Source organism: Peromyscus leucopus, chromosome 3 (genome assembly GCF_004664715.2).
Source record: "Peromyscus leucopus breed LL Stock chromosome 3, UCI_PerLeu_2.1, whole genome shotgun sequence".
NCBI lineage: Eukaryota > Metazoa > Chordata > Mammalia > Rodentia > Cricetidae > Peromyscus > Peromyscus leucopus.
Window position 1 is genome coordinate 133,807,265 of NC_051065.1, and position 27,355 is coordinate 133,834,619.

The following is a 27,355-nucleotide window of genomic DNA, read 5'->3' on the forward strand; positions in this document are numbered from 1 at the left end:
CATATCTTTAGCAATACAGATTTTGAAAATATAACCTTTTAGTTACAAATTGGAGGCTCTTTTTATGATTAACTTGACATGCCAATCGATTGAAATTTGCAATCAATTATCTTCTGGTTTATATTTTTTTTAAGTTAACTTTAAGAAAAGGACCATATTCTCTAGATGGCTTATTACTTCAAACAAATTCTATCTAAAAGATTTGTTTACCATTGGGCTGAACACTCATCACCTGTCTTGTGATGATATAAGTGGATTGTCACTGCGAGCATCAGTTTTAACTGTCAACTTGATACAGTCATCTGAGGAGAGAATCCCAGGGAAGAGTTTTCTATGTTGGATTGGCCAGAGGCTTGTTACCTGATGCAGGGAGAACCAGCCCTTTGTGGTAGGCTCCATTCCCTAGGCTGGTTGTCTGGAACTATATAAGATGGAAGAAAGCTAGATGAAAGCAAGCAAGCAAGAATCCATGAGTTTTTCCCTCTCTACTCTTGACTGTGGATGTGATACTTTAAATTTCTGCTTTGACTTTCTCTATATAATGAACTGTAACTTCGAATTGAAAGGCAAATAAACCCTTTTGTTTCTAAGTTGCGTTTTGTTAGGATATTTTGTCCTAGTCACTTAAATGAAATAAGGGCAGTGATAGAGGAAGAAAAATGATTGATCAGCTAATAATTTTCCTAAAGTAGCAAAGGAATTGTTGAGAGGACAGAGCAGCACATCCTTAGACACCTCTTAGTGTCTGCTGTGACAGGATTCAAGCACACTCTGAGTCATGTCACTTAGAGAAACACATGTAACTTCCTCCAAAGTCGCTTCTGAAACACAAGTTGCTTCGTGGCTTCCAGTTGTTTTGAAAAGAATTTGACACAAAGAGCTAGCTTTTTTTCTTGAGTATTCTGCACTGTTCCAGTGTTAAAGTATGTAGGCTCCCCAGGATGGAAACCAGCTTCGGCATGGCGCTTCTTCCCACATCCTGTTCCCCAGCAATTCTGCCCACAATTAAGCATTCTTTGTTGTTGCTCAACACATGCTATTATTCACTTAGTTATTCATAAATGCACACAAAATTTATGATAGACAAATTGTGCTTATTTGTCTCATTTCTTAAATAGTGCCCATTTTTGCAACAGCCTGGGGGAAGATGAGCAAAGAGAAAAGGCTCTCTAATTAAATTTCTCTGAGAAATCATCATGGGAATTAATGAAGCAGAAGCTAAAGGCAGCATTATAATAGTCCTAAAAGAAGGCTTGTCAAACCCTGGAGGACACCCAACAAAGATTTTTCCTGAATCATGGGTGGTAGAAATTTGGAAGTTTCTAGACACATCTTTTTCCTCTTTTCAAATTCTTCTGTTGGTTCTTTGGAGCAAGAAGCACAAACTTCACGTCGATAACTCCCAATCTTGTGAAAGCGTGCCAGTGAATACATATCTAACATTATTGTTCTGTCCTCAGATTCACATTCTGGAGAACCTGAATTATTTTGATACTTATCACATTCTACTCTTTACTGTTAGTGCAGTGTTATCTGGGTTATTATTTGCTCTGTGAGGTTGCTTACTAATATGTCCCAAAGTACTCTGTGTTTCCATAACTCTGGATGAAGAATCCATTTCAAGTGCATCATCAGAGGCTGTAGAGATGGCTCATTTAGCAAATACCTGCTATAAGGGCAGGAAACCCAAGATGAACTCCTCAGGGCTCACATCAAAAGCTAGGCATGGGGGCTAGAGAGGTAGCTCAGTGGTTAAGAACACTAGATGTTCTTACAGAGGACATGGGTTCAGTTCTAGCACCCACATGGTAGCTCACTACAGTCTGTAACTCCATCTACCTCTTTTGGCCTCCATGGGCATCATTCATATCAACAATACATGTAAGCATATACTCATAAATATAAAAGAAAATAAAAGAAATATTAACAAAAGACTTGACACAGTGGTTTGTATCTGTAATCTCTGCACTTGGAGGTAGAAATTGATGTCTTCCTGAAATTTGCTATCTAGTCATGTAGGTAAACTCCAGCTGTAGTAAGAGACCTACCTCAAAAATTAATGAGGGGTATGAGTAAGGAAGCCTCCTGTTGGTGACCTCTGGCCTCTAAGCACATGTGCACAAACACCTGCACACACATACATATACAACAATGACATCATCAAATTATTTTGTGAATCAAGAACTTGGGTGTGGTGGAGAAATATGGTGAAATAATATTATCACACCTGTATTTTTCTCTGAGAAAATAATTAGAATGTTAATTTATTTGTAAGGCAAATATATTAATTGAAATCTGTTGTGATTTATTATGGAGTATAAATCTTTGGGCACGTTGCTGTTCATTTTTTTTTTTGGTGGAATCTCATATTCTAATGCCCTGAGGGGTATGGGGGAAGAGACCTCACTACACCACTCACAATAGAAAAGGGGTGGGGTGTCATATCAGGATAACTGTGCCTGCACACTCCACAGACGATCATAACAATCTGTGCAGGAATATTTGAGGCAGGCAGTGTCTCTTCTATCCCGCATGTCCTGGAGTCTTCTGATCATCCCTTTGGCACTGGCTCCAGTGGTTTCTCCATCCCTCTGCCTCTACATCACCTTCTATGACGATACATGGAGGTAACTCTAATATCATTGAACAGCTCTTTCCGACTGTTGGTCTCAAAATGGAGACTGTGTTTCTCATGCAACTCTCAGCTAGAAAGATTAGCTGTGTGGAAGGTGGGTTGTTTTAAATACTTCTCACAGTCGCCTGTGCATTCAGTGTTATCGGTTGTTAGTCATGTTGCCCCTGGAAGATGCTCAGGTGTTCCTCTTTCAAAGATCATCTTCCTGTGCAAACATAAAAGCCTCAAACCCACAATATCCTATTGTGTGCCTATTAGGACAGCTGACGATTCAAGAGTTTAGTCTTGGGTCCCAGAGCTCAAGAAGTGGGAGAGCTGATGTTGGAAACCAGATCTTCTATCTGAAAGTAGATCCTGCTCTGAAGCACGTAAACACACATCCACTCTTTACAGAAGTGGGAAAGTCCCCTTCAATTTTCAAAGTCATCATCCCAGATTCTCAGTGAGTGCTAGTTCAGAATCCAGCCCTTCTGCCTGGTCTATCAGCTGGTCTTTCAAACATAGCTTGAGCTTACATTTCAAATGACTTTGGAGATCAATGCTTGCAACTTTTCTCACAACAAAATCTAATTCATAGTAAATGTTTTTTTTTGTTGTTGTTTTTCAGTATCCTTGGATGGTTAGAAGGACAAGTCTTGAATTTTACCACTTGGGAAGCAGAAGCAAAGAGATCTCTGGGAGTTCAAGGCCAGACTGATTTCCATTGTGAGTTCCAGCAGGACTAAAGAGTGCAGATACCAATCTATCAGTCTTAAAAAAAAGAAAAAAAAAAAGAAAACAAACAAAATCCTTTCATTGGTAGGGATCTGTACTTTCCTCATTTTATAAAAAAAAAAAAAAAAAACAGAATAAAGGTTTAAATAATGCCCTATTTTTTTTTTTTTTTTTTTTTTTTTTTTTTTTTTTTTTTTTTTTTTTTTTTTTTTTTTTTACTTTCTTGTGAATTTATCGCTTTCATCAGTAGGAAGGATTTTAAGGTCTGAGTAAGCAACTTTTTTCCTTGTCATGTGGATGTGTGTTACCACAGTACTTAGATGGGTGATTGAAATAAAAAAAGTGAGGGAATTCTAAGACTAATGTCCTTTGTTTCCTTATTTTTTCAAATGTTTGAATGTGTATTTTCATTACCTTTTTTTGAAGTCTCTGATTTCTGATGAAAATTCTAAAAAAAAAAAAGGAGTATATGTTTTACTATTCAGAAAATCATCCAACCAGTCCAAAACCAACACACTACAATTTCGCTGAGATGAGAAAATGATAAAAATATTTCTCAGTATTATTTATCTGTGATGCACATTAAACACTGGAAATCTATATTGTATAATAAGAAAGCCTTCTGGATATTGCAATGAGTAATGTAGGTTATTTGATTTTTTTAAAGAGAGATTGCTCAAATTGGCTGAGCTTTTCATTATCAGAGAATTCTCCAGACCTTGTCTAAGCTCTGACTCTCACCCATGACAGGAACTAATCTTCTGTTACAAAGTACATTTCAAATTCTCCTTGTTTACCTCCTACCTCTTATTATTAGCAGACATCCAGACACAAGCTTTGGGGATCATCCTAAAGAAGTCCAGATGAAGTAGGAAAAGAATCATATAGATTCTCCACCTGGTCTTATTTCTCTCCTTTTTAAGAATATTAATTAACTCATAGTTGAACACAGAACATATATTAAATAATATCAGAAATAAAAACCACAATCTGAAATTTTATTGTTTTCATTCTTTTCTTTGTCATTTATATTCATATCCACAACATGATAACTGTATTTACATGAGTGTAAATCCTTAGCTGGCTTGAGGCTTGCTGGTTCTAAGTTCATTACCATGAAAACTATACATTGTGACTCACAGGCCCACTAAAAATTATATTTCAGCATAAAGGAAAGTTCAAGTTTCTAATATTTATTCTAATTGAGGAACTTTTGGAAGACTGAAAAATAACTATTTTGCGTATGAGATCTTGATACATTGACCATGCTTGAACCATACTCCTCGACTCCTGCTGTTCTGCCTCAGCTCTTTTGGTAGTTGAGACAAGAGTGAATTACCATCCAAGTCATTTTTTTCTTTAATTAAAAATATTAAAGTTTGTCTATAAGGAAGTCAATTAATTAAAAAGCACACTTATTAAGTAAATAAACTAGGGAATGGCTGTTTTCTTGTATCAAAGAACTTCTGGAAGGTTCCTTTAGAAAAGGAATATTTCTACTATAGCAAAATATAATTAAATTTAAATGCAACCTTTTAGTTCAGAATGCCATTTTATGAACTTCAGAAGCCCTTGTGTTAGGTACACATTTCACTCGAATGTAGCATCAATCACGAGTCCCCACAACTCCAGATGATATCTTCATCCTGCCCAGGTGGGCCAGACTACTGAGCTGTTAGCCTAGCTTGACTAGAATTCAATTTATTCATAAATGTACACATGTATTATAAAATCACCATGACATCCACCTACAGCACAATAGGAAGGAACATATTTTCCACTCTATGCTTCAGTTTTCTGGATTATTTTACAAAAATATATTAAATGAGTTTCTGAAATACAACTTGAAGGCTAAAGATTGCTTCCAGTCCTAAGTGGGAGCATACAGGAGAATAGAAGTGCATTTATAATTTAATTACTTATTTTGCAAAACTTTCATTTATTAGATACTTAATTACTTCCCTAGATGGCAGGAAATAGTGTCTTGCAAAGAAAACCAAAAATGAAGCCAAGAAAAAAGCAAAGCATCTCAAATTTGAGAGTTGCTGGCTGAGACTTGGACTGCTCTGTGTTTGTTATCTTAGGTTCATAGTGGGTGGACAGGTTGGTTCTTGTTAACTTTTTAATTGTAATTGGTTACTGCACAAGTCATACAAAATGCATTTAGTATTCTGTACCAGTATTATTCTATATGTCAGCTCACAAATAAGACAGGATGGAAAATTGATAGGCAGGATCAGTGCATACAGCATGGAAACAATGAACTTTAAAGACTGTAAAAAATAATTAGGATCTTGGGGTTGTACTAGAGTTGATTGAACTACCTATTATTAAATAAATTAAAACTCTCAATTCTCAACCTTCCATGTTTCTGTCCACTCAAATAATTTCCTTCATGAAAATATGTGACTATATATGAGTTCAGTTGCAAAGAAAAAAATCACACATTTAGTGCATAAACACACAAGGACTGTAACACATAAAGATAAGTTTTGCTTGAGCATAATTGCTCATGGCATTCCCAGGAAATAGCCAATTTTTCCATAAAGGATTATTTTTGCTTCAGATTCACTGAGAAGTTGGGTGTCCTGGAGAAAATTTTACTGTTGATTTTTAGTGGTTTTAGGAAATGACTCCTTGGGAGATAAGGCACTGTATTTCTTAGAGAAATTTAATATCATGTGAAGTGCATATTCATCAAAAAAATTTAAATCCAGCCTAATAGTCTCCACAGAGAAGACACATGTCAATACTTCCATATGCAGTCTGCTGTGACAAAGGTCCATGTTTGTCATAAAGCTACTAATTAATGGCCATGAGATGATGGGGTCAGGGATGGGGCTTGTATGATGTAAAGCCTCCATGCTGACCTTGGGAGGAAGACTCAAAGCTACCGCAAAAATTATCCTCATCACCTCTGGGTGTTAACAATGGTTCTGATTGAAGTTCCACCATTGAAAACCAGAGAGGTTAATGAATTTCCCACAGTCTGATTCAGATAGGAAATAGGAGAGCTTGGATCCCAATCACATTCGCAACACTACAGGATCATGTTTTGTTATCAGTTCTAAATGCTTGCAACGTCTCCAAAGAGTGATAACCAAAAAGACATGAATTATTCACTGGGAGCTAATTCTCACTGGTTTGGCCTTCTGACTTGATATCATTTAGTGGAAGTGAAGTATCAAGTTTGTAGAAATATTTATTTTCAGAATATATGGATGGTGTGCTTTTCAAGACAAGAGTATTATTAGATTTTGTCCTGACACAGAAGAGAACAATATAATCAAATTAAATGTAGGTCCACCATATTTCTCACCTTATTGTCACATGTGAAGACTATAGATCTTAGTATCTATACAAAATAAGGCTTATAGACTACATAATTATTTCATTTGCTTCTGTCTAGTGGTGTTATGGTTAGTGCTGACTATTCACTTGACACAATCTAAGAGATTAGATTCACTTAGGAGACAAGACCATGGGTAACTCTTTGAGGGATTATATAGGTTATTTTAGCCTTTGAGCACAGTGACTATCTAGGTTGCATTAACTGAAATGAGAACTCCTACTTCAGATGGTACCATTCCCTGACTGGGATTCTGAACTATGTAAATGGAGAGAGGGAGCTGAGCAGCAACATGTGTTCATTGTTCTCTTATTCCTGACTTCAAAGGCAACGTGCCAGCTACTTCCAGCTCCCGATGCCTCAAGTCCCCTGCAATGATGATGGTCCCCTGTGTGATGGACCCCTGTGATGATGGTCCCCTGCGATGATGGTCGTCTGTGATGATGGTCTCCTGTGATGACTCTTCCCTACTATAATTTGTCACACACTCCGCCACAGACACAGAAAAGTGACTCAATAAATGGGAAAGTAAAGGAACAGTTGTCTTCACTAAGGAAAACTCAGAAAAAAAATCACTCTTAAACATTAAATTTGGGGATTATTGATTATCTTAAACACGGCTCTTTTTAATGCTTACATGCTTTAGTTTTTAGCTGATGTTTATTTTTAGCACATTTGGTGATCTGTGTCTGGGACATCTTGGGATTGTCACCATTGCTGTTCACAGAATGCAAATAAGTTATTTGTTTCCATTGTTTAATCACAAAACAACTTCTGATTAAAACAAGACATAGCTGTGCATTCAGTTACTGACTTTTCCTAGTCACTCTGGTGTCAGCAACAGTAAGCAGCCAGCATAATTACTTACATAGCCAATAAAATTATTAGATGCATTTGAAATCAATCTTTTGAGAATTTCTAGACTAATGTATTTGAAAGTAATATCATCTTTGTTGTTCTTCTCCATGCAGATAAAGAATTCATATATTCATGTATTAGTCCTCTGTCCTAAATACCATGTGCAACCAATTTGAATAATAAAATGAACATGCTAATACCAAATTCATGACATTGCAATGAGAAAGAGTTGAAGTAGGAGAAAATTATATAAAATGAGTAATATTTATCAAGTGTTAATTGTAATAGTTCCTCTGTCATGTGGTCCAAGCAGCCTGTGGTCAAACCCATTCTGAATGTATTAAGTAGAACATTGAAGAAATAAACAATTCATAAATTTTAAGTTGAATATCATTCTGAGTAGTAAATGAAAGCCCTTCCTGTCCAACTCCTTACTACCCAGGGCCAGAATGTCCCCTTTATCCCCTGCATCCACATAGTATTTGCTGGTTACATATCAGTCACTTGGTAACATCTGAGTTGCAAAATTAGCTGTCATGGTTTTGGAGTATTTGTGCTTGTTACCATATTTGACTTAATGGCCTCAAAAAAGTCAGAATAATGATGCTGGCAATTGTGTTGTGTGTTATAGTATGTTATTATATTGCTGTACATAATCATTTTCATTGGTTTTTTATGATTCTTTTATAAATTAAACCTTATTGCCAATGAGTCTGTATAGAGTGAACATGATACACTGGATGTGTTAATACAGATGGGATCTCAGTATGATCTGGAGGGGAATATCATGTTGCTTTTGTTACTATTATTATTAATATTATTATTATCATTATTATTATATTGCCATGATTGTTACATTTCTACTCTAGCAAATTTGGTCATTTGCTAGAGTAACAGACATGTGGTAAATGGATTTCATAAATATTGTATATGATCAGCACTCACACTGGATATTTCTCTTTTTTTGATATTTCCCTTTTTTCCACAGATTAAAAATCTTGCATAATACTCTATTTTTCCAAACCTTTCAAAGTAATAAATGATACAGGGTATAGTACTCAGAGAATTCACCCAGAGCTCACAGTATCAGTGTCTCCTTCACATTCAGTGAGAAAACAGACACACTCCAGAGCCTCCTGATGGAACAGCCAGACAGCTCTGTACCTACACATGAGACCACTATCATCAGCCTGTACACACACCTACTAGAACACTGCAGCGCATCCTCTGAGACATTAGTGCACTCCACACTTAGACATTTTGACATAAGTCACAAATTTCCCAAGTGTCAGAATCTTAGAAACTTCTTTTTAATTTAATTGAATCTCTTTGGGAAAACGTAATTGAGCATCCTGTACTCATCAATAACTGACTTATACTGTGTGTGCACATATAAACATACATGTGCACACAGATGTGATCTCCAGTAATAAAAACATTTTATTCTCTTTAAATGATTGTTGTGTGCAGATTTAATCATATTGTAACAATTGAATATATTTACCTGCAGTTGTCTCTTCAGAAGTAGATTTAGTTCTTTTACTGCATCTGAAACTTGTTTGGTTTCAACACACCCCAGAACACTGCATATATTTTTAACTTCTTCAATAATATTATTCACATGTGGCTGTAGATGACAAGATCACATATCACCATTTATTAAAATTTGTCTTCAGTTGACCTCTTTCTCATGAGGAAGGAGCAGAATGGAAGGTGGTTTTTATTTTTGTTATGACTGTCCATACCCATTTTCTTTTCTTTCTTCAGCATCTGAGCACATTTTTTTAAACATACTGTACCTTCTTAGAGGTATTATGTGTCTGGACATGGCTTTCCTAAACATCTTCAGTGTTTTCTGACTGTGTGAGACAAAGCTAAAACTGCCATATCAGTTGTCACATGACTCAACTTAGCGTATGGCACTGGCCCATGGTGCTGGTGGCTGGCTCCAGCCCGCAGGCAGCAGCTGGTGGCCACACTTCTGAATGCTGCCAAGTACCAGCCTACCTGAGAGAGTACAGAACTAGGAAGCTACTACATCCAGCTCCTTGTCCAGAACTTTTCTTAGCTTTTTCAGGCCCTATGTTTGAATATTGGAGCCACCGTGTTAGACGCCATATGTAGAGTTTTTCTCTACTGCCAGCTCTCAAGTAATGACATGGAGACTTATTATTAATTATGAAAGCTTGGTCTTACCTTAGGCTTGTCCCACTAGCTCTTCTGACTTAAATTAACAAATTTTTATTAATCTATGTGCTGTCATGTGGGTGACTCATGGCTTTTACCTCTCCCACATGTCCTGCTTCCTCTGCATCAGTCTAGCAACTCTTCCAAGTTCTCTCTGTCCCCAAAAGTCCTGCCTAACCTCTTTTTGCCTAACTATTGGACATTCAGCCTTTTTTTAAAACCAATCACAGTGACATATCTTCACACAGTGTAAAGGAATATCCCATAACAGTCTCCATTTCACATAACTGCTTTACAAACTTACTTAAATCTCACTATATAAAATAAAATGAGAGATGGAAGAAAAAAGGATGAGATAAAGGAGGATGGATAAAATAGGATGGTAAGTGAGACAAAGATAAGGACTCAACATAAAAAATATATAAACCTGCTTATTCTGGAATATTTTCTTAAGAAAATACCAATTAAATTTTACATTCACAAGTTTTTACACTAATAGGACACCATTCCACCTCTTCAGTGGAAAAGAAAACCAGTTCTTAATGCCTTCCTATTACGATTTAAGATATTTTTATAAACACTGAAAGGAAACTTAGGGCAAATAAGTAATGAATACCACAGGGAAAAAAATAGACATTCCACAGACATCAACAGACCTGACTAATGAGTAAATATAAGAGGGTGATGTTTAGTTAAGATTTGTTTTAAGTCTTTTATAGATTAAAAATATGCAGCTGTTCATTAAAGCATGGAGAAGAAATATCTATGAGTAATCCCTGTGGGGAAGTCAGCTGCTTCATTAGTATGTGACTCTTCACAAGTGGACATAACGATGTGGGTACCAGAATTTTACTTGGTTAATAAAATAAACCAAAAGGCACACTCCCCTAATAGCTAGAAAGTTAAGGTTGCATTTTCTGTGCCTATCATCAATACTGGTTTGTAGTTTGTAATATCATGTTTAAGACTGAACTTCAAGAACTGGATCACCACATAGAAGATCATTCTTCTGTTAATAGAATGTTAACACAACCACTGATGTCAGCACAGCTATGTGAAAAGGTTTCATGTTCTACGCACAATCTTCATTTAAATATTAACTTCCATATGCCTACACAATGTCTTCTCTACAGTAGGAACAATAGTAACTGACTAGAAGGTTGCTATTAAGATTAAAGGAGAGAAACCATAAAAATGTGTGAATGATAAAATTCTAATGTTTAATTTTGAGCCATTCACATATGTTTCAGATTATAAATGAAATCAGACCTAGCCTAATATGCACAGAAATCTAACAAAGTGAGGATTTGAATGTCATTAGATTGTATGAGTGGGACACTTAAAGTGGTGTTTTCTCATTTGTGTGCTAGGAAGAGCCAGTTAATGTATATTCTAAAAATGCATATATATTACCAATTAAAGTGAAAATTCTGAGTTGTCTTGGGTCTCTGGGAATGTGGGAGCTAGTTTACTCTGTAACAGTTGTGCATTGTGTCTTTAAGGGTTTTGCCCTGTGTTGACTTTTGGCCTCCATGGGTTCCCATATATATGAGAGTGACCTCACATAACTCATATCAAACACACACATACAAGTGCATTCACATGCACTTACACACACAGGAGAGGGAGAGAGAGAGAGAGAGAGAGAGAGAGAGAGAGAGAGAGAGAGAGAGAGAGAGAGAGAGCTTTAAGTTTAGCAGAGATTCAAACACCATGAGATTTTTTATGAGTGCCATTTGATTTAGGAATTTTTTGGATATATATCAGGAGCTACCCAAGAGAAGTAGAGCAGGGTTCTTGCAATTGTCAGGTTAAGAAACACAAATAGTCAACCAGAGGTGGTGGCACACGCCTTTAATCCCAGCACTCGGGAGGCAGAGCCAGGTCGATCTCTGTGAGTTCGAGGCCAGCCTGGTCTACAGAGTGAGATCCAGGACAGGCACCAAAACAACACAGAGAAACCCTGTCTCAAACAAACAAACAAACAAACAAACAGAGAAACACAAATACTCTACACACATACACACACACACACACACACACACACACACACACACACACAAACCCTGCATGCTCAGAAGAGAGTGGATTCACAGCTTAGCACATAATAAAGATTGATTGGCTCTCCAGGTGACAGACAGCTAGCGGGATCTTCCAGTCTGAGGTTCTGTTCAAACACTGGTCCTTCAGTGGCCCGAGGGAACGATCAGCCTGGATTTGGGTTCTGACATGAGGACTTAATGTTTCTAGCTCACATTCTGACAGGTGCTGATAGATGAAACCTCAGACAGTTGGATGGAATGGGGGAAGGGATGATTTGGAGCTAAGACCCAGAGATGGACAGAGGACACTGAGTGGCTAATAACCTGTAAAGGGCAGGAGAAGCCAAGCCTGATAGAGAACTTCTAAGAATTCTGCTTCCTGTCCACAGCTTTTATCTGAAAAAATGATGGCCACATCTCTTGTTATACAAACCTGAAGATATTAGCCTATATTGCTTATACGGCATCTGTGTTAAGAATTCCAGGTCAATGTGGTTTGGCTGTGAGATGCCTCTACAGGTTCATGTGTTTATAGACATGGTCCTCTAACTGGTGGTACTCTTAAGGGGGGTTGTAGAACTATTCGGAGGTGGGGCTTAGCTGCTAGAAGCGCTTGGTGGCAGGGCTTACAGGCTACAAGTTTGCGTTTCTTCCATCTCAATACTCTTCTTTCTGTTTTAGGCTATGTGAAGAGGTGAAGAGTTCTGGTCACTTACCCCTCACCATCAGGAGCTGAAGCTGCCATGCCTGCTACTAGAGTGGACAGTAGCCCCTCAAACCATGAACCGCAGCAAATCTGCCTTCAGCTGTTTTTTGTCAAATTACCAGTTACAGTTTGTGAATAGCAACTATTTCAGAGGTTGTTACTATTGTGAACTTAGGCAGAAGCAAATGCAAAGCAGACACTTTCCAACCATACATGAACATGTGTGTATAGCACACACACATACACTCATGCACACATTCATACACATATATGTGTGCACACAAACGCATGTACATACATGCACACAAATATATGCACATGAATGCACACATACACACACACACATCATGGACACACAAACACAGTGGTTCTGGATAAAACTTGTTTTAAGTAGCCAAATGCTATGAAAGTCCTGTATTCACGTATAAAGGAAGATGGATTTTGGATCAATATGACAAGAGAACTTTCTCAAAAGTATTGGCTTCAGAATTGAGTAGGTAGCCCCAGGAGGAAGGAACTCCTCCACTTGCAGACACAAAACCATCAGGGGAGTATATGGAGGAATCCAGCAATCCGCCAGAGTTTTGACTGGTCAAATTCCTCATGACTCTGATCCTTTGAGTTAATAAAATCACAGTTATGTGATGCTATGTTCTGTGAGACAAAGTCTGGATTTTTCTTCGAAGGTATTTGATGTGTCACAGGCCTTACTGGCTCAGAATTCTGGAACTTTGGATAATAAACATACCTGGAAAGGATTTGGAGCACTGGGCAACAAGGCTGACCAATGTTTCTCCTCCAGATCGTCCTGTAAAAGAGAGTGGAACACCACACAAATGAAAGAAAATCAAGCAGCTTGGGCTTCTTTAGTGGCGACAGAGACAAGGCAAGCTGCCCTTAAACAGCTGCACAACCCTTTACCCAATTCCAGATTCCACAGAAACCTGAAAGAGTGTCTGTTTAAACATGATGTCTGAAAGGATCAAAATCAATTCAGGAATTCGGAGACACAGTGAGAGTTTAGGGTGCTCTCCTTTCCGTTTTTTTTTTTTTTTCTCTGAAGAGATGGATATTTTCTCTGAAGAACTTTGGCTTGAAATATAGAATATTTGGCCAATTGTAAAAAGTGCCATGTAACATACAATTGTTGTAAATTGTTATGACCTCTACAGAGATGCAAGATCATAAGGTAACCAAGTGAAAATAATCACAAAGACTAACAGGAGACACAGGCTCATCAAATGTTTATACTTTGGTATAGAGTAGGAGAGGGTACATTCAAGTGGATCAGAAGACAGGGACATTTAAGAGAAAATTTTCATGACTGGGCTTGACTATCATGCCCTTTTGGAACTGAAGGCCCTTGAGGCACAGGTGTATGGGTGATCAGGAATGTCCAGAACAGGCACAAAATCCTGCTCATTTCTGTGGACTCTTTCCATGAGATTAAAAGCCCTGGATTCCTGGACATAGAGACAGGAATCAGTTGTTTCCCAGGTGTAGTTACAAGCCTTTGCTTTTAAGAATTAGTAAGTAAAATTAGAAATAGGTAGGGCACAGTTAACTGTCATCTGTTAGTGAAAGGAGAGTCAACATTAAACCACTTTGCACAGGGGAAGCCCTGCCTTGACTCCAGGATCTTATAGGATGTCAACTCTAGGTCAGGCACTTGAAACAAGATCTGCTTCAGAAGACTATGTCTAGACACAAGGAGGGATTTACCTACGGTGCCTAGGAAAGACAGACCTTCGATCTAAAGCTCAGGTACAAAGTCTACTTGAGGCTGTACTTGACTCTTACAACAGACAATTCTCTTGGCCTTGGAGCCAAAGAATTAACCACTTAGTAATAAACAAAGGGAGAGGATTGCAGAAGGAAGAGGAAGTGAGGAGACAACCCTCAGTACCAACATCTTGATGGATTGCATCTGCCCCACACACTAACAGCATTGCAGTAGAAAGCTAACAATTTTCAGACCTCAATAGAATTTACCTCAATATCTAATGTTGCTCTACACATGCTGCCTAGCATTCAATTAAAAAGAATTAAGATCCTCACAGAAATACAATCTAATGCAGCTCATTGTTTATACAGATTAGTGAAGTCAAACTATGAAGTGACCTGGATATTAGTTATGCTAGGGATGATACACCAGTTCTCCCAAAATACATCAATAGGTTCAACAGTATTGTTAGCAAGGTGCCTAAGAAAGACACATGATAAGAATAACAATACGGCAGAATTGCTATCATGAGGTATCAACACTTTCTATAAAACACTGGGATTAAATAGCTACCAACTTGATATAAAGATCTGCTAGAGAGGTGTCTCAGCAGAAAAGAGCACTGGCTGTTCTTCTAGAGGACCTGGGTTTGGTTCCCTGCACCCACATGTGGCTCACAACCATCTGTAACTCCAGTTCCAGGAGATCTGAAATCCTCTTCTGGCTTCCACAGGTACAATGTACTAACATGATGCATATACACACATGTAGGCAAAACACCCATGTATATAAAATAAAATGAAATACAATAAAGACAGAGCAGGACAGGTCATCTAGAACCCAATCTGCAAACTCGTGGCTAGTAATTTTTAAAATTGATATCAAGCTCCTGCAATTGAGGAGAGCAAATGATTTTTAAATAAATGAACAACTTGCTGTGCACTTGAAGGGACAAAGAAGCACTGGGGAGCTGTGTGTTCTGAAGCTCCGCCCCTCACAGGGGAACCATGGACAGTGAAAGGTGCTGGGGTGTGAGCGGAGTTCAGTTCCTTCAGTGGTATAGTCATTAATAATTTGCTGCACTCCGTAACTAACCTCGCGTCCATGCTTATGCAGGTGACCTGTTTTAATCTCAGTGGGTCTCACACACCCACAGACCAAGTCAGAACAAAAGACAAGACATTGAAGTATGAGAGGTTTCTTGGGAAGGTGAAATGGGGTTAGGTGTGAGAGAAAAAAGGGATGAGACAAGTTAACAGGGCCTGAAATAAATTAAATTTGTTGTATGCAATTATGAAGATGGCAAAGAATTTAAAAAAATTCAAGAATTACCACTTTATACACAAAAGAGCAATTTGAAATGGAACATAGGATTACAAGGCAGAAAACTGTAAATAATCCTAAAAAAACTGAGACAAAGTTGGCAAAGCTGTGGAAGTCAATCTTCAATTAATAGTATAAAAATCAAAATATAAAATTGTAAAGTGGATTTTAATCAAAAACTGAAGGGTTGGAGAGACAGCTTCATGGTTAAGACACACCCTGCTTTTGCAAAATACCTGAGTTTGGTCACCAGCACCTACACCAGGTAGGTTACAATGTGTATGTTATAAAATATTGAAGATGATTATTACATTTATTAAAAAGTAAATAATCATGAATTTGTTAATAAGAAATAAAAATTAACAGCAAACATCACAACATATAGCTGATATTGGACTATATCACATTTTGATAAAAAAGAGGAGCTCTCTTATGTTGTGAAATGTACATATAGCCTAGAAAAATTATTGTTCTTTTCTCAAATGTCTGCCAATGGTATAGGAGATAAACTGAGGTCCATTTTTCTAATGGAATATCATTGAGCACTTAAAAATGAACATATAGCCACCACATGGAGCAAGATGAATATTTATATATAAATATATGTATATATAAGTGTGTGTGTGTGTGCTTTGATTTCATTAATGTACAAAAAACTCACTGGACACAGATCTGTCATTACTATTGCATGCATACTTTGGTGATGACAAAGAGAAAAAAACAAATACTTTTCACCAAAGGACATTTCTTTAAAAGTTTTAAAAATTATTAACTTTGGTGTATGGTGTGTGTGTGTGTGTGTGTGTGTGTGTGTGTGTGTGTGTGTGTGTGTGTTCCATAGCAAGAATGGAAGGTCTGAGCACAGCATGGGTTCTCTCTCCTTTCACCATGTGGGTTGCCAGGGTCAGCCTCAGGATGTCAGACTTTACAGAAGACAAGTTGAGCCATCTTGTGAGTATGAAGGGCATGCCTTCTGAACAGGAGAAAGTAAGGGGCCCAAGCAGAGCCTACAATGCCAGCCATAGGTGGTCCTTAGCCAGTGTCCATCATAAGTAGCCTGTGCTCTGTATATACATTACTACATGTTCTTCCTGCGATACACAACATATTGCTAAATCCCAGAGAGCAATGTTGCTTGCTTCTTTCCAGAAAATTCTCTGGTACTTTTGCTGTACTAGAATTCCAGCTTCTTGGCTGTGAACTCTCTTCCACTTCAAAGACAGAGATCGTGACTTCTTTTTGTGTTTCTTTAGTCTGGGGGTAAGTGTTCTTTACATAATAGCTCTGACTTTTAGTTGTTTCAGCCTGGCCTGCATTTCTGCTAAGGAAGGCTTGATTTTTATAATTGTGCATTATTTCCTGTGTCCCAATTTTCTTTCCGAAGCTTCTCTATTTCTGACATCCTCAAGACATGTTTTTTTTTTTTTATTTTCTTCTTATGAATTTTTTACTCCTTTCCTGAACCTTTTATTATGTCTCATTGTGATTATAAACTGGTTTGATGACTCTACTCTGGATTCTCTCTAATCCTCCTCTCTAGTGGTAGTAATAAAAATAGTGGCTGCACTAGTAGTACATTAACGGTAAGGCCTGACTCATCCTCCTGTGAAGATGTTCTTCCAATCACTGCCCTTTGCTAAGCATATTACATGGGTCATTTTCACTCATCTTTAAAGATATCATTATATTACATTTTATCATCTCTACTCTAGCATTGAGGAATATGAATTAGGAAGTCTAGGTAAAATCCCTCCACAGTAATAGAGTTACTTCAGTAGGGACTTAGCAAAGTATTGAAGTGTCCCAGTAAGCAGTAATTTTGAACCAGAAGTCAATTCTTTCAACTAGGGTAAGATATGATTTTTATAGTGTTGGGATGAATAAACTCCACTCTAGGAATTTTTTATGTAAATGTGTCCAATTGCAACCCAGGTCCTCAGCTACTTTACGGAAGGCCACTTACCACCTCTCTTTATCCAGTGAGCAAAATGTGCAATTATTTGCATCAAGTAAGCATTCAGTAATACCTTTGGGGAAACTTTTTATTTTTATTTTTTTTTCACGATTTTAAATTTTATTGGAGACCTTAAATTAAAATTACAGTATTAAAATTGTTTACAGTGTTCACTTGAGTCTTCATGGTTTGAATGTGAAATGTCCCCATAGATTCATATGTTTGAATACTTGGTCCCCAGCTGTTGGGGCTCTTTGTAGGAAAAGGAGCTTTTTTTTTTTTTTTTTTTTTTTTGAGTAAAACTGAAATTTATTATATGCCACAGTCGTCCTAGGGACCTCCATGCTATATATATATAGCCTTTATGGTTCTATGGGTTGTGGTCTGATTGTTCATTTTATATCTAGAATCCACCAATGAGTGAGTACATACCATAACTGTCTTTTTGGGTTTGGGTTACCTCACTCAGGATGATTTTTTCTAGTTCCATCCATTTGCCTGCAAATTTCATGCTTTCATTGTTTTTCTCTGCTGAGTAGTACTCCATTGTGTATATGTACCACATTTTTTCCATCCATTCTTCCGTTGATGGGCATCTAGGTTGTTTCCAGGTTCTGGCTATTACAAATAGTGCTGCTATGAACATAGCTGAGCAGGTATCTTTATGGTATGAATCAGCATTCTTTGGGTATATGCCCAAGAGTGGGATGGCTGGGTCTTGAGGTAGTTCGATTCCTAATTTTCTGAGAAACCGCCATACTGATTTCCACAGTGGTTGTACAAGTTTACATTCCCACCAACAGTGGAGGAGTGTTCCCTTTGCTCCACATCCTCTCCAACATTGGTTGTCATTGGTGTTTTTGATCTTAGCCATTCTAACAGGTGTAAGGTGGTATCTCAGAGTCATTTTGATTTGCATTTCTCTGATGATTAAGGATGTTGAGCATTTCTTTAAATGTCTTTCAGCCATTTGTAGTTCTTGTTTTGTGAATTCTCTGTTTAGCTCTTTAGCCCATTTTTTAATTGGACTGTTCAGTGCTTTGATGGCTAGTTTCTTGAGTTCTTTATATATTGTGGAGATCAATCCTCTGTCAGATGTGGGGTTGGTGAAGATCTTTTCCCAATCTGTTGGCTGTCTTTTTGTCTTATTGACTGTGTCTTTTGCCCTGCAAAAGCTTCTCAGTTTTGAGAGGTCCCATTTATTAATGGTTGTGCTCAGGGTCTGTGCTGTCGGTGTTTTATTTAGGAAATGGTCTCCAGTGCCAATGCGTTCAAGAGTGCTTCCTATTTTCTTTTCTATTAAGTTTAGTGTAACTGGATTTATGTTTAGGTCTTTGATCCACTTGGACTTGAGTTTTGTGCATGGTGACAGATATGGATCTATTTGTAATCTTTTACATATTGACATCCAGTTATGCCAGCACCATTTGTTGAAGATACTTTCTTTGTTCCATTGTATAGTTTTGGCTCCTTTGTCAAAAACCAGGTGTTCATATGTGCATGGATTAATGTCAGGGTCTTCAATTCGATTCCATTGGTCCGTATGTCGGTTTTTATACCAGTACCAAGCTGTTTTTATTACTATAGCTCTATAGTAGAGTTTGAGGTCAGGGATGGTGATGCCTCCAAGGGTTGCTTTATCGTATAGGATTCTTTTAGCTATCCTGGGTCTTTTGTTTTTCCATATAAAGTTGAGTATTTTTCTTTCCAAGTCTGTGAAGAATTGTGTTGGGATTTTGATGGGGATTGCATTGAATCTGTAGATTGCTTTTGGTAAGATTGCCATTTTTACTATGTTAATCCTACCTATCCATGAGCATGGGAGATCCTTCCATTTTCTGATATCTTCTTCAATTTCTTTCTTTAGAGATTTAAAGTTCTTATCAAAAAGGTCTTTCACTTGTTTAGTTAGTGTTATCCCAAGGTATTTTATATTATTTGTGGCTATTGTAAAGGGTGATGTTTCTCTGACTTCTTTCTCAGCCCTTTTATCATTTGTGTATAGGAGGGCTACTGATTTTTTTGAGTTGATCTTATATCCTGCCACTTTACTGAAGGAGTTTATCAGCTGTAGAAGTTCCCTGGTAGAATTTTTGGGGTCACTTATGTATACTATCATATCATCTGCAAATAGTGAAAGTTTGACTTCTTCCTTGCCAATTTGTATCCCTTTGATCTCCTTTTGTTGTCTTATTGCTCTAGCTAGCACTTCTAGTACTATATTGAATAAATATGGGGAGAGTGGACAGCCTTGTCTTGTTCCTGAATTTAGTGGTATCGCTTTGAGTTTCTCTCCATTTAATTTGATGTTTGCTGTTGGCTTGCTATAGATTCCTTTTATTATGTTTAGAAATGTTCCTTGTATTCCTATTCTTTCTAAGACCTTTATCATGAAGGGGTGTTGGATTTTGTCAAAGGCTTTTTCAGCATCTAGGGAGATGATCATGTGGTTTTTTTCTTTCAGTTTGTTTATATGGTGTATTACATTGACTGATTTCCGTATGTTGAACCATCCTTGCATCCCTGGGATGAATCCTACTTGGTCGTGATGGATGATTGTTTTGATGTATTCTTGGATTCAGTTTGCCAATATTTTGTTGAGTATTTTTGCATCAATGTTCATGAGGGAGATTGGTCTGTAGTTCTCTTTCTTTGTTGCATCTTTGTGTGGTTTGGGTATCAGGGTAATTGTAGCCTCATAAAAAGAGTTTGGTAGTGTTCCTTCTGTTTCTATTGTGTGGAACACTTTGAAGAGGATTGGTATTAGTTCTACTTTGAAAGTCTGGTAGAATTCTGCACTGAAACCATCTGGTCCTGGGCTTTTTTTTGGATGGGAGACTTTTGATGACTGTTTCTATTTCTTTAGGGGTTATTGGTCTATTTAAATGGTTTATCTGGTCTTGATTTAATTTTGGTATTTGGTATTTATCCAGAAAATTGTCCATTTCTTCCTGGTTTTCCATTTTTGTGGAGTACAGGTTTTTGAAGTATGATCTGATGATTCTCTGGATTTCCTCATTGTCTGTTGTTATGTCTCCCTTTTCATTTCTGATTTTGTGAATTTGGGTGCTCTCTCTTTGCCTTTTGGTTAATTTGGCTAGTGGTTTGTCTATCTTGTTGATTTTTTCAAAGAACCAACTCTTTGTTTCATTGATTTTTTGTATTGTTCTCTTGTTTTCTATTTCGTTGATTTCAGCCCTCAATTTGATTATTTCCTGGCGTCTATTTCTCCTGGGTGAGTTTGTTTCTTTTTGTTCTAGAGCTTTCAGTTGTGCTGTTAATTCATTGGTATGGGATTGCTCCATCTTCTTTATATGTGCATTTAGAGCTATGAATTTTCCTCTTAGCACTGCTTTCATAGTGTCCCATAAGTTTGGGTATGTTGTACTTTCATTTTCATTGAATTCTAGGAACTCTTTAATTTCTGTCTTTATTTCTTCCTTGACCCATTGATGTTTCAGGTGGGCATTATTCAGTTTCCATGAGTTTGTGGGTTTTCTATAATTTTTGTTGTTATTGAGTTCTAACTTTAAGGCATGGTGGTCTGATAAGATACAGGAGGTTATTCCAATTTTTTTGTATCTGTTGAGATTTGTTTTGTGTCCAAGCATGTGGTCAATTTTTGAGAAGGTTCCATGGGGTGCTGAGAAGAAGGTATATTCTTTTGTGTTAGGATGGAATATTCTGTAGATATCTATTAGGTCCATTTGAGTCATAACATCTGTTAGGTCCTTTATTTCTTTGTTAAGTTTCAGTCTGGTAGATCTATCTTTTGGTGAGAGTGGTGTGTTAAAATCTCCCACTACTAATGTGTGGGGTTTGATGTGCGTTTTAAACTTTAGTAGTGTTTCTTTTATGAATGTGGGTGCTTTTGTATTTGGAGCATAAAAGTTTAGAATCGAGACTTCATCTTGGTGGATTTTTCCCGTGATGAATATGTAATGTCCATCCTGGTCTCTTTTGACTGATTTTAGTTTGAAGTCTATTTTATTAGATATTAGGATAGCTACACCAGCTTGTTTCTTAGGTCCATTTGCTTGGAAAACCTTTTCCCAGCCCTTTACTCGGAGGTAGTGTCTGTCTTTGGAGTTAAGGTGTGTTTCTTGTATGCAGCATATGGATGGGTCCTGTTTTCTTATCCATTCTGTTAGCCTGTGTCTTTTTATAGGTGAGTTGAGACCATTGATATTGATGGATATTAATGACCAGTGATTGTTAATTCCTGTTATTTTTTTGGTTGTGTTGTGTTGTCCTTCTGTGGTGTATGTTGGTGTAGGATTATCTATTGCTTGATTTTTCATGGATGTGTTTAGCTTCTTTGGGTTGAATTTTCCCTTCTAGTGCTTTCTGTAGGGCTGGGTTTGTGGACAGGTATTGATTAAATCTGGTTTTATCCTGGAATATTTTGTTTACTCCGCCTATGGTGATTGAGAGTTTTGCTGGGTATAATAGTCTGGGTTGGCATCCGTGGTCTCTTAGTGTCTGCATGAGGTTTGTCCATGATCTTCTAGCTTTCATAGTCTCTATTGAGTAGTCTGGTGTTATTCTGATGGTTTGCCTTTATATGTTACTTGGTCTTTTTCCTTTGCAGCTCTTAATATTTTTTCTTTATTCTGTGTGTTTAGTGTTTTGATTATTATGTGGCGAGGGGACTTTTTTTTTGGATCCAGCCTATTCGGTGTTCTGTAAGCTTCTTGTATCTTCATAGGTATTTCTTTCTTTAGGTTGGGAAAGTTTTCTTCTATGATTTTGTTGAATATATTTTCTGTGCCTTTGAGTTGGTATTCTTCTCCTTCTTCTATCCCTATTATTCTTAGGTTTGGTCTTTTCATGGTGTCCCAAATTTCCTGGACGTTTTGTGTTAGGACTTTTTTGTCTTTATTGTTTTCTTTGACTGACAAATCTATTTTCTCTATCGTGTCTTCAGTGTCAGAGATTCTCTGTTCCATCTCTTGCAATCGGTTGGTTATGCTTGTTTCTGTGGTTCCTGTTCGTTTTGTCAGGATTTCTATATCCAGCATTCCCTCAGCATGTGTTTTCTTTATTGTCTCAAATTCATTTTTCAGATCTTGGAATGTTTCTTTCATCTGTTTAATTGCTTTTTCTTGGCTTGATTTGATTTCTTCCCATTTTTTGTTCGTTTTTTTCTTCCATTTCTTTAAGGGAGTTTTTTATTTCCTCTTTAATGGAGTTTTTCATTTCCTCTTTAAGGGAAGTTTTTATTTCCTCTTTAAGGGAGTTTTTTATTTCCTCTTTAAGGAAAGTTTTTATTTCCTCTTTAAGGTAGTTTTTCAATTCCTCTTTAAGGAAAGTTTTTATTTCCTCATTGAGGGAATGTTTTATTTCTTCTTTAAGGGCCTCTATCATCTTCTTAATGTCATTTCTAGGGTTGATTTCTTCTGTTTCTTCTGTCATGGTATGTTTAGGTCTTGCAGGTGTAGAATCACTAGGTTCTGATGTTGCCATATAGGTCTTTATGTTGTTGCCTGTATTTTTGCACTGGCGTCTACTCATCTCTTCCTCTGTGAGGTGCAGATGGTGTCTGTGTCTGAGAGTGCCTCTCTTGTTCTAATTTTTAGTCTTGGTTTAGTAGTGGTTCTTGGTTAAATTGGTGCTATTGGGCTATTTCTTCAGGGGCAGCTGATTTCGATCGGTGAATTATATACTTATGATTCTGGTGATCTGGTTTGGTGTCTGGGTAGTGCCTTCTTCTGTGTTCCCAGGTCACGTTTTGTTCATTTGTCAACTCCTCAGCTGATCTTGTTTCTTCAGACTTTAAACTGTAGGCATCTGAACCCTCTCCCAGATGGGTTTCAGCTGAGCAGGGTAGTCTCACCAACACCTCCAAGTTGTTGGGTTTCACAGGATCAGCAGCTGGGCCCTGGGTTGTCCTCAGAAGGAGTGTTCAGATTCGTTCTGGTTCTGACCCACCGAGATAGCTTCTTCCCTAGATGTTGGGGTTAGGGGCGTCCCTGTTCCAAGCTGCGTCTGCTTGTCTCCGTCCCTGGGCTTGTTTACCTCTGCAGTCCGCCGCCGGGCCTGTATGTCCCTGTCAGCTGCCGCTGGGTCTGTCTGCCTCTGGGGGCCGCCACTGGGCCTGAATGTCTCTGCAGGCTGCAGCCGGGACTGAATGTCCCTGTCAGCCTGTCAGCCGCTGCCGCCGGGACTGAATGTCCCTGTCGGCCGCTGCCGCCGGCCCGTTTACTTCAGCAGGCCGCTGCTGGGCCCGTCTACCTCCACAGGCCGCCGCCACAGGCCTACCTGCGTCTGCTTGTCTCCGAAACTTTTTATTTTTAATTTCTCTCAAAATTTAATGATGAATACAGGATACAGAATGTATTTAAAATTATACTCCTGACAATTCAAAATATTCATAGAATGGAATTTAGGAGGAAAGTGTTCAATGGAAAAGTTCCATATAACCTATCTGCACAATTAGCCACCTAAGCCACAAGCCAGGGCATCCAATCTTAAATAAGTAATGTCTAAATTTGTTGAAATAATTACTTCAAGGAACAAACACTTGTTGGTTTAAATTACCCACATTATTCAGAAGTATTCACGACGTTTATCTAGGTGAGGGTTTGTTGCTTTGTTTTCAAATCATACACAATAACCCAAACTTGTAAGAGATGGTGAAACCATTATTCTTCAAATCGATGCTATTCGGGACATTAATGAAATGTTCTTCTGTCAAAGAAGCAGGTGGTGTGACACTGGGACCTTGATGCGATGTTACTTTAATCACTTGTTAGTAAGCAGGTGCATCACTTGGAACTGGTGACGCTGTGGTCTGCCCACACGTTGTTCTGGATGTTCTACTTCAAAAGCTCATCTAACAAGCTTTTTATGAGTCTGAAGAGATGGCTCAGTGGTTAAGAACATGTACTTGTCCAGTGGACCCAAGTTTAGTTCCCAACATCCACGTCAGGTGGCTTACAACCACTTGGAAATGCAGCACTAGGAAGTCAGATGCCCTCTTCTGTCCTCCATGGGCATCTACACTCATGTGCACATACCCAGAAAAAACATACACATATGCACATAACTTTAAAAATTAAATCTAAGAGAAAGCTCTTTGTTTTGGATTGAGTTCATCTGGAAGCATGCGGGCACTGTGGCCTATTTATAAACCAATCTATTTGCAAGCAATGGCTGTGCTTTGCTGGTGACAATGTGAAGACAGTGTTTCTTTGATGTTTTGCCAATATTTTAGTCATATTGGAAAAATTAACAGTAGCCAATGGTTTCTTTCAAAGTGAACACATGGATAGCTTCCTATTTGAGGAATGCCATCAAGTTTCTAAATTTGGAAAGCCAGAAATGGTACAGATTCTCAAAAGTCTGAGCATATGTATGTGGAAAGGAGATGCATACAACACAGGAACAACACTGAGAGGTTCAACCAAGTGGAGTCAGTTCTAATCAGATTATTAACCCTCAGAAGTGTTGCTGCATACATGATTGAAATCTTACTATACCTCAGGTCTTGGGAAATTTCAAATTCTACCCGAAAGAAAGATTATAATGGGATTGAAGAAATCAAGTTTAAAAGAAAACAACTTACAAAATTTTGTACATGTGTATATATATGTATGTCTACATATGTGTGTATATATGGTTGTATATATGGTTGTGTGTGTGTCTGAGAGAGAGAGAGAGAGAGAGAGAGAGAGAGAGAGAGAGAGGATCATGCATGTGCAGGCTCTTGTACACACACTTATGAAGTCAGAAGTTGATGTTGGGTGTCTCTTTAAGTCTTTCTGTGCTGTATATTTTGAAACAGGGTCTCTCATAGAATCTGGAGCTCACTGCATTAGCTGGGTTGCCTGGTTAGTGAGCCCTCAGGATCTTCTTGTTTCTGCCATGCCAGATCTGGGGTTACAAACGTGTGCCACCATATCCAACCTTTTACCTGGATGCTGGGGATCTGAACTCTGATCTTAATATGCATAGGAAGCATCTGATCTACTGAGATACCTCCCAGGCCTCACTTATGACACTTTCATAAGATAACTGTGGGAATGGAGGTGTCTATGACTCTTTTGGGAGCTCTTAGGACCTCTTTCCTTCTTCTGGATTGCCTCCTCTAGCCTTAATAGGAGGGTTTGTGTTATTGCATCTTATTGTGCCATATTAAGTTGATAAGCCCGGGAAGCCTGCTGTTTTTCTAAAGGGAAACAGAAGAGCAGTGGATCTGGGGAGAGGGAAGGTGGGGAGGGAACTGGGCAGAGGGGAAGGGGGAGAGGCTGCAGCTGGGAAGTATTGTATGAGAGAAGAATAAGTAGAACAATTTTAAAAACAGTGCCATTTTCATTCACTCATACTCCATATCTTTACATTTATATTTCCAAGTTCAAGACAGGCCCAAGAAAGACAATTGCAATAAGGAGAGTACCAGACTTCAGGGAGGAAAATGAGGTGCACAATTGTCTGCTCATCACCATATTGTTAATTATTTGTATAGAATTTACATTTATATATAAGTTATGCATCCGCATCAAGACCATGATCATTCTGATTAGGAATAGTCAGTCACCTGAGAGCTTCATCTTTCTGTGGACCTCTTGATCCCACTGATTCATGAGAAAAGAAGTCCTCATCTGCTCAAAGTTACACTCTGATTTACAGGGCTTTGAGAAAGGTGGTATGGTGTCTTACTTTTGAAATACCAGCCCTTCCATAAGAGCAGCTCTCAGAAATAATGTGTCTAATGGATATCACAACCTGGAGGCTCAGCAGGTGGCCAGATTTGAGTAGCCTTGGACTGAATCCACCATTCTCTCCTGCTGAGCCATCCTCTCCTCTCATTGCTATACTCTGGAATTGATCTCTCCACACAGTCAGCTGCAGCCTGGAAATCTATCTGCAGTTATTTTAGGTTTACTGAGTCTTTCACCTAATCATGCAAATTTCACATTTCACCTCAGCTCCATCTTGCAGTGTGACTGGGAGACCAAGCCTTCATTATCACTTTGGGCTAATGGGATGCTTCTCTAATCACCCATCAGTCATTGTACTACTGTGAACAATGGCTTCTGCCATGAGCTGATAAATCAAAAAATCATTAGGCTGGTTATATGAGAGCCAATAGTATCTACATAACTCTTGCCAGCCTTTCACCTTGAACCTAATTGAAGTTTCCCTAAATTTAATATAGTTTCCCAATCACACCAACTTGTTTCTCAGTTCATTGTTTTTGTTTCTATTTTTACTTCGATGAATGTTTTCCCTACTTTCCATCATTCTTCTCTGATCAGGAAACACACTAATGTGGCAACGAACAGTTGAAATGTGTGATGTTTGTCATCCCTTTTTTGTGTTTCTAGTGTGCATATTACTTTTTCGTAGCATCTACAGCATTTTGCTGCTTATAACCATCACCTTATCTATATTCCTATGGTGGATGAAAATCTTCTTGAGATGTAGATTCTGCTTTATTCATCTCAGTTCTTTAACAAACTTGCAAAGTTTTTAAAAAATAGGCAATGCTTAATAAATGTTCATTGAATAGATTGCTAAAGCTGTGGAAGCCAATACCTGGTTTTTCAAGAGGTGTTTGATGTGGAAGTTGTATTTCTTTACTACCGTGGAGAGGCATTGTCTACAAAGGTAAAAATAAAAATTTAATTAAATTTGTGTAGAAAATTAATATCACATATTTAGCACAGACATTTATCATGAGTTCTAATTTTCCCAAGATTCTCTATTAGGCAGAATATAAACATTACTTGATAAGACTTAAAATTTTTACCTTGAAATTATTTTATTTTCATAGAATTTCAGAACTAATTCAGAGAGTTCTCACATCAACTCCTGGCATTCTTTAACACTTGATCTATTATCCTTTAAAACATATTTATA

The 27,355-nt window shown here is 37.8% G+C and overlaps 1 protein-coding gene across 3 annotated transcripts in view; it reads right to left on the minus strand.

The window, feature by feature from the left end:
- Pik3c2g (phosphatidylinositol-4-phosphate 3-kinase catalytic subunit type 2 gamma) overlaps window positions 1-27,355 on the minus strand; it is a 347,375-nt gene that overhangs the window by 249,296 nt on the left and 70,724 nt on the right. For 2 of the 3 annotated variants that reach the window (XM_037204039.1, XM_028872205.2), the window contains exons 8-11: window positions 27,032-27,095; window positions 13,240-13,299; window positions 9,061-9,183; window positions 3,764-3,797 (exon numbers count right to left, since the gene is read on the minus strand). In XM_037204039.1, the coding sequence (XP_037059934.1) occupies window positions 3,764-3,797; window positions 9,061-9,183; window positions 13,240-13,299; window positions 27,032-27,095 (281 nt within the window). The remainder of the gene's footprint in view (window positions 1-3,763; window positions 3,798-9,060; window positions 9,184-13,239; window positions 13,300-27,031; window positions 27,096-27,355) is intronic. The other variant, XM_037204040.1, reaches the window with a different exon arrangement.